We start from the raw sequence: 11,688 nt of genomic DNA on the forward strand, positions 1-11,688 counted from the left end.
AGACAGGGGTGTGTTCTTCCAAATCATGTCCAATCAAATGAATTTACCACAAGTGGACTCCAATCAAGGTGTAGAAACATTTCAAATATGATCTAGAGAAATGGGAGGCCCCCAGAGCTAAATTTCAAGTGTCATAGCAAAGGATCTAAATACTAATGCCCATACAAAATTTGAGTTTTTCATTTTTAATAAATGAGCAAAAATGTCTAAAAATCTGTTTTCACTTTGTCATTATAAGGTATTGAGTTAAGACTGATGGGGAAAAACGTGATTTTTTATTTTAGCACAAAGCCTCAACATAACAAAAAACAAAAGTGAAAGGGTCTGAAGACTTCCAATGCACTGTATGTACCCCAAATTGGTGCCAATAAAAGCTACAACTGGTCCCTCAAAAAAAAAAATAAAAATACTAAGCCATCATATAACTACAGCAATGGAAATGTAAAAAAAGCTCCAACTCTTTTTTTATGCATTGATACAAAAAAAATTCCCCATAAAACATGCTTTTATTGTGCAAAAGTGCTAAAACATTTGGTATTGCAGTTATCATAACGACCCATATAATAAAGCTAAGGTCCTGTGCACATCACATTTTCTTGGAGAAGTTTCCTTGATCAGGGTTGCCAACCTCCACTTCAGTAATTTCTGGACAACTGAGCTAAAAATCACGGGCAGACCAAAATATTTACGGGCACATTACAAAATCAAGGGCTAGTGATAAACCTGATGTACCCCTATCATCCCTGTATATAACCCCCATATTTCCTGTATATAACCCCATCATCCCTCTATATTACCCCACAATCACTCTATATAACCGCCATCATCCCTGTATATAACTGCCATCATCCCTGTATATAACTGCCATCATCCCTGTATATAACCGCCATCATCCCTGTATATAACCGCCATGATCCCTGTATATAACCGCCATGATCCCTGTATATACTAGCCATCATCCCTGTATATAACTGCCATCATATCTGTATATACCACCTTCATCCCTGTATATAACCGCCAGCATCCCTGTATATACCAGCCATCATCCCTGTATATAACACCTACCATTCCTGTATATACCAGCTAGCCATCATCCCTGTATATAACTGCCATCATCCCTGTTTATAACCGCCATCATCCCTGTATATAATCGCCATCATCGCTGTATATAACCGCCATCATCGCTGTATCAAACTGCCATCATCCCTGTATATACCAGCCATCATCCCTGTTTATAACCGCCATCATCCATGTATATAACCGCCATCATCCCTGTATATAGCAGCCATCATCCCTGTATATAACCGCCATTATCCCATGGATGATGGGAGTGATCTACAGGTATAATGTGGGTTATATACAGGGATAATGGGGGTTATATAAGCGACCCCCATCATCCCCGTATATTACCCCCTCAACCCTGTATATAACCCCCATAATCCGTGTATTTAATCCCCTAGCATCTCTGTATTTTATTGCCCCCATCATCCGTGGGCACTTTCCCTTCGCCGTGGCGCGCGTTCATTGAGTTAAATGGGGCGTGCATTGAGGCGGAAATGAGTAAATGGGGCGGAGTTTGAGAACGCTCTGGACCAATAGGATGCCTGCCAGGCGAAATCTAAAAATATGCAGAGGCAGAGAGCGGTCCTAGCGGTGGTGGGGGTGAAGTCCGGTGGTCCGCCGGTCTCGACGCCCACCACCGCTAAGACCGCGCTCTGCCTTCTAATGCAGTGGCTCCACTGTCAAGTTTGCAGTGCACATATCATTTTGGCGCATGTGCAGTGCAAACGTTAAGGGAAAAAAATAATTCACGGACAATGTTTTTTTCTGCCGGAAACTACGGACAGCAGAAAAAAACCACCGGTCCGTTGGCAACCCTTTTCCTGATGCTTCCATGTGTTTCTACCACTTAATTTATTGTCTTTAAAATGTCATAATTCCAGGCTATTGGACTGCTTTGATTTGTAGACCAATACGTAGCATGCTTGAAACCTAAGCTGCACAGTGAGGCTGGATTAACACTTCGCGTAAACGCTGCGGAATTTCCACAACTGAATTCTGAGCAGAAAATCCACAGCATTTATAGTAGCAGCAAAGTGAAGGGGATTTGAACAAACCTCATCCATACGCTGCAGGAAAATATTGCTGATAAAATGCTCATAAATTGACCTGCTTTGCGTTTTTTTGAATCCACAGCATGTCAATTTATGCTGCGTAATTGTTGAACTTTTATTGTGGGTTTTCCCCATTGAATTTAATAGGGAGGTAAAACTGCAACAAATAGAAAATGTTGTAACTTTTTTTGTGGCAGAAATTATCTTCTTTTTTTGTTTAAATTTAATGAAAAAGTCTATACTTACCCCCCTGGCATTGACATAGCGACGGCTCCTTTTCTCCCATGTGACTGCTGCAACCAATCACAGGCTGCAGTAGTCACATGGGCTGCAGCATCATTGCCGGAGGCTGGGATGTGCGGAGAACAGAGACGCGTCACTATGGCAATACCAAAGTGGTAAGTATTGACTTTTTTTTTTCACCTCTGTTTTCCGCAACGGTGATTCTCCACCACAGTTTGTTGCTTTTTGTCAGCCGTTGCTCTTTTCAGATAGGGCAATGATTGGGATTGAGCGTTCGTATAAACACTCGTCTGCCTGATCATTGGCCCGTGTAAAAGGGCCTTGAGACGCATCCCAAACAAGCACACTGTTGAGATCTGCATTTGTCCCTCACATTGTCTACATTTGCTTTCTTTGATTAATATTTATAAATGGAACCAATAATTTTTTGTCTTCATTTTAGAGAGTGAAGAGGCTGTGGAATCCGAAGAAGCATCTGCAAGCTCCTAAAGGTGCATTCCCTTTCATTTTTTTGAGTTATACTGTACTGGGCAAAAGTTTTAGGCAGTTGTGGAAAAATGATCCAAAGTATTCTTCGACAAATCTTTCAAAAATAGAAGTTTTAATAGTTTATTTTTTTTTATCAATTAACAAAATACAAAGTGAATGAACCGAAGAGAAATCTAAATCAAAACTATATATAGTGTGACCAGGGGCTGGCTGGCAAATTCTAGCCTGGGGGGGCAAGGATACTGCGCTGGCCCATAAGTAGCGGCCCATCCTTAACCTGTTTACCTCCACCTGCCGTTTAACGGTGGCAGAGGTAACTGGGCTTTATATACAGCGGTCATCAAAAGACGGTGGCTGGTGGTGATGTTTTCATGCTAAGATCGCACATTGTCAGTCATACACTTATGTTGCTGATTCTTGGCTGTTCCACCACTGATGGTTTTTTGAGTCCAGTGATGCAATTTTTTTTTTATAACCTCGTGCTGTTGAGTATCGTCCATAACAATCCCACATTACCACAGCATGATGTGACATTGTTATAGACAAAATTCATGACCTTCAGATTATAAATAAAGAGGCATCAGGGAGCCCAGAAAACCATCAGTAGTAAAACAGCCAAGAAACAGCAACGGAAGTGTATCATATGCACTTTATGCACATACACGATTTATCAAAAAAGAAACAGAGAAACCCCTTTATCTAATGCATTTCTCTAGGGTCGTTTTACATGGCCCGACAAGGGCCATGAAAACTAGCGCTGATCCACGTGACAGCTCGTCGATCGGCACTCCTTTGCTCCTTTCACAAGGAGCTATGATCGGTTATGTATGGGGAGGAGCGATGGTTACTACGACCGTTCATCCCCATACATTTCCATCATGTCAGCGGCACATCTCTCTCTTTACACAGGGAGATGTGCTGCCAACTAGCGAACATTTTATTGGCCGCGTAAACAAGCCGATTAGCCAATGAATGAGCGCTTGATGGGGAATGAGCGTTAGGATAAATGATGCTATTATAAATCACATCTAAGTTCATGAACTTGGATGTTGTTATTAACTGGATCCTGAATGTCAGAGACACGTTTGTCTATGGGTGTGTTGAAATCAGCGTTCGGTTTTAGTTGATGGGCTCCGTCGTAAAGGCAAACGGAACCCATAGCTTACGTTTGCATCACCATTGATTTAAATGGTGAAGCTTCCGTTGCTAATGGTTGACTGCGCTATTTCTGCAAAAAAATCGGAAAGCTTACGTAACGGATACAAACGGAAACCATTAGCAACGGAAGCATTACCATTGAAATCAATGATAATGCAAATGGAAGCTATAGTTTCCATTTGCGATGATGGGTTCCCCTGATGGAAAGGTCTGACGGAACCCATCAACGGAGCTTAACGCTGATGTAAACAGGCCCTAAGCTGTGAGTCCTGCAGACCTGATGGATTTAGCTTCTTTGTATACAGAATACATAGAAGCTGTATCTGAAAAATACGATTTTTTTTTTTTTAAATAAAAACCAATTAAAAAGTTGTTTAAAATTAAATAAAACATAGATTTATTTTAAAAAATGTCTTCAAATGTTTACATAGCCTGTAGTAAAATATAAAATGCACTACTTACAACTGTGTTATTGTTTGTAGTGTTTTTTTAGCCTTTTTGTGGCCAGTGTTTTGTGTTTTTTTCCAAATGCTCTCGGTATTGCTTTTTTTCTGGTGTTTTTCCCCTTAGGCTTCTCTATAGGACTTCAAGAAAAGTGCAAAAAAAAAAGCATGTACTAAATTAAAACGGTCACCAAAAACACCACAAAAAAACCTGCTGTAATGTTTTAAGAAATGCTGGCATTTTAAAAAGCATTTTTTTTCATGCAGTTTAAGATGCCAGAAAAAATTATGTGTGAAGAAAGCCTTAGTGCATATTCACACGTAGCGGTTGAGGTGTGGTTAAAAAACGCATAAGAAACAATGCATGCGGCTAATTACTGTATCATAAAACCACAGCAAATCAAGATAAAACGGTTTTTTTTTCAGAAGCGGTTTTGATGCGTTTTTCTTTTAACTCCACCTAAACCGCTACATGTGAATATACCCTAACAGAACAAAATAACGGAAAAAGCCTCCCACCTCCACACGAAATCTATAACTGAACTTTTCCCTCGCATAACATCTACAGCAAAGCCCCCTTACCCAACACAAATTAACTACAAGGGTCCCTTCATACGTCAAGGTGAAATCACGTTTTTTGCAACAATTTTCGTAAAATTGCTTTATGACCATGTCATTTGCCGTGGTTTTGCGAATCTCTGCAAAAGAAAAAAACACAATAGCACTCGTAACCTGTGAATATATGCTAAATACACATGGCATTCCCTCTCCCCCACAAAAACTATTTAAAGGCTATGTACACCTTTTGGAAACTTTTTTTTTTATTATTATTTGTATCAGTGTGGTTGGTGCAACTTTTGTAATTACATTTTATTAAAAATGATTATTACTTTTTGAGATACAGCTGCTTAGTATACTGTATACAGAGCAGCTGTATAGTGCGCTAATACCTGAACCCGTCAGGTCAGCAGGACTGACGGGTTCAGTGACAGCGGGTCCTGCCTGTCTGACGCGCAGGATTGAGCTGTTATTGATCACATCTAAGTGATGAGCAAATATGTGATCAATAACGGCTCGATCCGACCGCTGTCACTGAACCCGCTGACCTGCCGAATTCAGTTCTCAACGCACTATACGCACTATACAGCAGTGTATGATGCTGACGAATCAGTGACCAATCGGCATCATGCACTCCTCTCCATTCATTTACACCGCACATAGTGTTCTTACTAGAACGATGTGCAGCCACATACACAAGTGTCCTGATAATGAATACACATGACCTCCAGCCTGGACGCCATGTGTATTCAGAATCCTGACACTTCTGAATCTTTTCTGTGAGATTCCAGCAAGCCACGCGTAATCTCGCGAGATTACGAGGTAAACGAGATTTTGTTTCCCTTGCTGGTTGGAGAGAGGACCTGAGTTTCTCCTTCACATAGTGTGTGACCACGAACAGCTGCATTATACATCACACGTTACGTCATATAATGCAGCCACCCGGCCGGATGTCACATGTTCTGTGCAGGAGAATCACAGGCATTGTGTAGAACAGCTTCCGCTCCTCTCTCCAACGCTACCCTGCACTACCGTTAGCTGCCTGTGCCCTAATCATCTACTGGAGGACCGGCCTGGGGGGCATATGCCTCCTTGCCCCCCGGCCCAGCCTACACCTGGGTGTGACCCGCCTTTGCCTTCAAAATAGCATTAATTCTTCTACGTACATTTGCACAAAGTTTTTGAAGGAACTCGGCAGGGATATTGTTACAAACATCTTGAAGCACTAACCACAGATCTTCTGTGCATGTAGGCTTCCTCAAGTCCTTCTGTCTCTTCATGTAATTCCAGGCAGACTCGATGTTGAGATCAGGACTCTGTGGGGGCCATATAATCACTTCCAGGGCTCCTTGTTCTTTACGCTGAAGATAGTTCTTAATGACATTGGCTGTCTGTTTGGGCTTGTTGTCCTGCTGCAGAAGAAATTTTGAGCCAATCAGAAGCCCGCTGTCATGTCCGTGGCTGCGGGCCATCATCGCCACTCTCCCCATGACAGCCGCAGCCACGAGTCGGCGAGCGCTGGCCCGTCTCCTTCCCAGGAGACGCCAGCACTCGCTTCCACTCACTTCAGCCGGATCCCGTAGGGTGCGCGCGCACACTCGTGCCCGCTCTTAATGGGGCAGCGCGCGCATCAGACTTTTATGAAGCATCAGGCCGTGAGTACCCTGGACTATAAGAGGGGTCCAGCCCCCCTGCTTCGATGCCTGTGCATTGTTGTTGTTTCCCTAGTTTGTCTATGCAATGGTCTCCCAGTGTGTCCCTGTTCCTGTTTCTTGCATTTCGTACTATCCTGGTCGAGTACTGTGCTGAGCCAAAGTCGTGCCGTGCTGTATACCACACCTGACCTGCTTCACCTCGCCTGACGTCTACCTGCTGCCTAATCCCAGCCGAGTCTGCCTTGCTACTGTCCGAGCTGCCACAGGTACCCTATACGAACTATAGACATTGACCTGCTCCCTGTTGGCCAGCTGTCATACTGCCAAGGCGCTACGGCCCAGTGGGTCCACAAACCCTACGTGACACCCGCTTAGTGGTATTACATAATGGATAAGTGTCTGCCTGTATTTCTCAGCATTGAAGACACCATTCAGTCTGACCAAATTTGCAGAAATGCAGCCCCAAGCTTGCAGGGAACCTCCACCATGTTTTATTGTTGCCTTCAGACACTCATTATTGTACCACTCTCCAGCCCTTCGGCGAACTAACTGCCTTCTGTTACAGCCAAATATTTCAAACTTTGACTCATCAGTCCAGAGCACCTGCTGCTATTTTACTGCACCTGAGTTTCTATTTTTTCATGCATAGTCGCTTGGCCTTGTTTCCACGTCGAAGGTATGGCTTTTTGGCCAGAAGTGGTCTTCATGGAAGAATTGCGGCCAGACTTTTCCGAACAGTTCTGAGCTGATGGCACTGCTGGACATCTTCCAATTTTGAAGGGATGTAAGCATGATGTATCTTTGATCTGCTGCACTAAGTTTCCTTGGCCGACCACTACGTCTATGGTCGTCAACATTGCCGGTTTCTTTGTGCTTCTTCTAAAGAGCTTGAACAGCACATCTTGAAACCCGAGTCTGCTTTGAAATCGTCTGCATTCTCCTACACAGCAAAAAAGTCATAAAACATGTAGCATTTGATATTAATTATAAAGAACAATTTGTCGCTGCAAAATACAATTAAATTGTACAAATATAATGTTCAGTGCTCAGTTGTGGATTCGTATGAAAATGAAATAAAAATGTGTACTCTGGAAAGTAATACTTTGATCATTAAGGAGAAAATAAAATCAAACATACATAAAATAAAATAAACAAAACAGAACTCAACCAGAGCTCACAAGATCGTAAAATGATGTATGAAGAGAATCTACATAGTAGCGAGAGGAAATCCATTTATCCCAAATAAGACATTGTGATACATGGGTTTCTTGCATAGAGGAGATTGTTCTTTCCATAATACAGTTAATATTGACATAGGAGTAGAGTTTTTTTCCAGTATTTGGCTACTAGAATTCTTGCAGAGCACAAGACATGAAAAAGAATCGTCTTGTCATGAGAATGAAAATCCGCTATACCTACATTGAGCAGGGCTAATTTAGGGGTACATATTACAGGATATTGGAGAACGTTCGATAGTAACTTACCTATTTTCCTCCAAAAATTTTTTATGACTGGATAGTTCCAAAAAATATGTTTAGGAGTTCCCACATCCATACAACATCTCCAACATACTTTGGAAGAATTGGGCTATATCAAGGATAAGTGGTGAGGTGTCAAATACCATCTATATAGAATTTTTCTAGTAGCTTCCAAATGGTGAACACTTCTATTTCTAAAAAAATCTTAATTTGCAGCATTTTTCCACAACTGCCTAAAACTTGATCCTATTGGATGCCTTTGGGCCTATTTCCAGCAAATCTCCATAGACTATACTACATTTTTTCGGCATTGTTGTGAAATTGCGTAAGCCTTACAAAGACATAACCCTTGTCATGTTGTTAAAAACATGTCTGTGTATAGTCAATGCGTAGTGTATGTAAGAGCAATTAGCCTGGAGTTCAGGACTTTATTGATATGTTGTAAAAAAAAAAAAAAGATCTTAGGCTCCATGCACACGACCGTGCCCGCAATCACAGCCCGCGCTTGCGGGCATGGCCGGCCGCTGACTGACAGCCGCATTTTCGGGCCGTGCTCCCATACAAAGTATGGGAGCACGGCCCGCAAAATGCGAAAGAACGGACATGTTCCATAATTCCCAGAACATTTCCACGGCACTGACACCCTTCCGTAGTGCTACGGAAAGGTGTCAGTGTTCAATGAAAGTGAATGGCTCTGAGGTTTTTTGCTGTCGTGTGCATGGGGCCTTAGATGCAGGTTTTAGAGAAAATGGGGCAAAGTAATGCAGCACACCCATCAATTTTATACAGTGAAAAAAAGGCAACAAAACGCAAATTTTTTTTTTCTGTAAATGCAGATGAATTTATCCACCAATTTAGAGTCTTTTTTTCCAGCATGAATTAGGCCGGGTTCCCACGTAACAAACGCTAGAGAATTACCGCAACAGAATTCTGTGTGGAAATTCTGCAGCATTTACAGTAGGAACAAAGTGAATAAGATTGAGCAAATCTCTAGTACACGCTGCAGGAAAAATATGCATTTTACAGGGGGCTGTGTGTGGCACCCAGGGGAGGGGGGGCAGTCAAAAGTTTGCTATGGGGCCCATTCTTTCCAAGGTACGCCCCTGTATGTAATAAATAAATATATATATATATATATATATATATATATATATATGAAAAAAGCAGCTGCTACTGGACTATGGTAAGTTGGAGAGGCTACATAAATCATTATTTACTTTATTTGTCCTCATTACAATTCATTAGGGCTTTCTTTTATTGTCTGGGGGCAGGTTTGAAATTGTATGCGGATAGTGGCCAACCCCTTTAACTGTTGTAGATTTTATCAGGTCGGAGTGAGGTCACATGACCAGACTAAAGAGAAGAATTCAAATAAAAAGGAATAACTAAATAAGATAATACTCGCTGAGTATATACTGTATCTTGGGGGGATAGGTACCTAATGATAGGAAGGAAAAAACGGAGTGCTTTTTTACGTGGTCTCTAAGCCTGATAGCCTTTATTCGGTCAAATATTTAAAATGCTCCATGCTTTAATTTCCAAATCTTTTTCCTCTTATGCAGACATTGAAAGATCTTCAGATGGATGTGTCCCAAATCTTCCTACTCAAGCATTAGATAGTTCCTGACATTCAACAGTACCCTGATTCCGGAGAAATCCACCAAACAGTGCTCACTTGTTATACTGCACAACATCACATCTCATTTATACCATGTCTTAATGGAAGATAAATCTATGTTCAATATCACTCCTGATGATTTCAAGCTGATACAGAATAGAACATTAGGGGGATATTTATGGCATTTATAAATGCATTACTGTGACTTCCGTGTATTATTAACGTAATCAAGTTTACTTAAAGAGGCTCTGTCACCACATTATAAGTGGCCTATCTTGTACATGATGTGATCGGCGCTGTAATGTAGATTACATCAGTGTGTTTTTATTTAGAAAAACGATCATTTTTGACGGAGTTATGACCTATATTAGCTTTATGCTAATGACTTTCTTAATGAACAACTGGGCGTGTTTTTACTTTTTGACCAAGTGGGCGTTGTACAGAGGAGTGTATGACGCTGACCAATCAGCGTCATGCACTTCTCTCCATTCATGTACTCAGCACATTAACGTTACTCAAGTGTCCTGACAATGAATAGGCATCACCTCTAGCCAGGACGTGATGTCTATTCACAATCCTGACACTTCGGAAACGTTTGTGTGAGATTTACAGCAAGGCAGGTGTAATCTCGTCTTAAATGACAGTTTACAGCGTAATCTCGCGAGATTACGCTTGCCTTACTGTAAATCTCACACAAACGTTTCCGAAGTGTCAGGATTGTGAATAGACATCACATCCTGGCTGGAGGTGATGCCTATTCATTGTCAGGACACTTGAGTAACGTTAATGTGTGTGTATGTGGCAGCACATAGTGATCTAGTAAGATTACCATGTGCTTTGTAAATTAATGGGGAGAAGTGTATGATGCTGATTGGTCACTGATTGGTCAGCGTCATACACTTCTCTCCACAACGCCCACTTGGTCAAAAAGTGAAACATGCCCAATTGTCTTTTAAGAAAGTAATTAGCATAAAACTAAAATAGGTCATAACTCCGTCAAAAATGATCGTTTTTCTAAATAAAAAACACTGCTGTAATCTACATTCCAGCGCCGATCACATCATGTACAATATAGGGCAATTATAATGTGGTGAGACAGCCTCTTTAAGTAAACGGCATTTGTTTTTTTATATAGTGAAGCAGCACCAAAATAGCCGTATCCGTGCATTATATAGTTACGTTGCAGATCGGTCTGCTCTGAATGATTCTGCAATTTAATGCAGGGATTTTGCTCGCAGAATGGTATCAAATATTATTTCACTCAGCATCAGGTCGTTTTTTAATGACTTCTAGAATCATACAGGGAAAATTGTACTGAATTATACCAGCTGTAAAATATGCTGCTATTGTTCGACAATCTTTAAAAAGCACAAGGCTTCAATCATACCTAACGTTGTGCAATGTAATTATATGCTATTACACTAAATAATACATAAGGCACTAATGCTAATAACCATTATAAGATAATGAGTCGCTTAGTAACAGATACCGTTAACTAAAGGTTAGTTTATACAAAGGCTTATGATAATTGCCCCTTGTAAGGCTCTGTGCACGGCTCCATTAGTTCTTTTCAGGATCATTCTGTGCTATTGTCTAGAGTAGAAAAATAAAAACAAAATGGAAACTTATAAATCCATCAGGATATGTTACAAAACAGATCATAACGGATAACCGTGTCACAGCTCCTTTAAATACATAACAATAGACACCAGTCAGAACAGAGCCTTAAAGGGGTCCCTAATAAGTCCCAATATTCTCCAAATGACTAAAAATAACAAATTGTAATATACTTACTGTTGAAAATTTGATAACCTTTGCGTGCTGCCAGTACTGTTTGCTATGGCAGCCTGACAACATACATGGACATGTGACCATGGGAGCCAAGTGATGCAGCAGTGACATCAGCATGTATAGCACGTCATTGCACTGCTG

The 11,688-nt window shown here is 41.2% G+C and overlaps 1 protein-coding gene across 1 annotated transcript in view; it reads left to right on the forward strand.

The window, feature by feature from the left end:
* The window catches only part of MGARP (mitochondria localized glutamic acid rich protein), a 45,096-nt gene extending 35,098 nt beyond the window's left edge, over nucleotides 1-9,998 (forward strand). Inside the window, exons 5-6 of the mRNA XM_075848300.1 lie at nucleotides 2,800-2,848; nucleotides 9,701-9,998. Of these exons, the coding sequence (XP_075704415.1) occupies nucleotides 2,800-2,846 (47 nt within the window). The 3' untranslated portion in view covers nucleotides 2,847-2,848; nucleotides 9,701-9,998. The remainder of the gene's footprint in view (nucleotides 1-2,799; nucleotides 2,849-9,700) is intronic.
* The last annotated feature ends 1,690 nt before the right edge of the window (nucleotides 9,999-11,688 follow it).

Source organism: Rhinoderma darwinii, chromosome 1 (assembly GCF_050947455.1).
Source record: "Rhinoderma darwinii isolate aRhiDar2 chromosome 1, aRhiDar2.hap1, whole genome shotgun sequence".
In the NCBI taxonomy this organism is placed as follows: domain Eukaryota; kingdom Metazoa; phylum Chordata; class Amphibia; order Anura; family Rhinodermatidae; genus Rhinoderma; species Rhinoderma darwinii.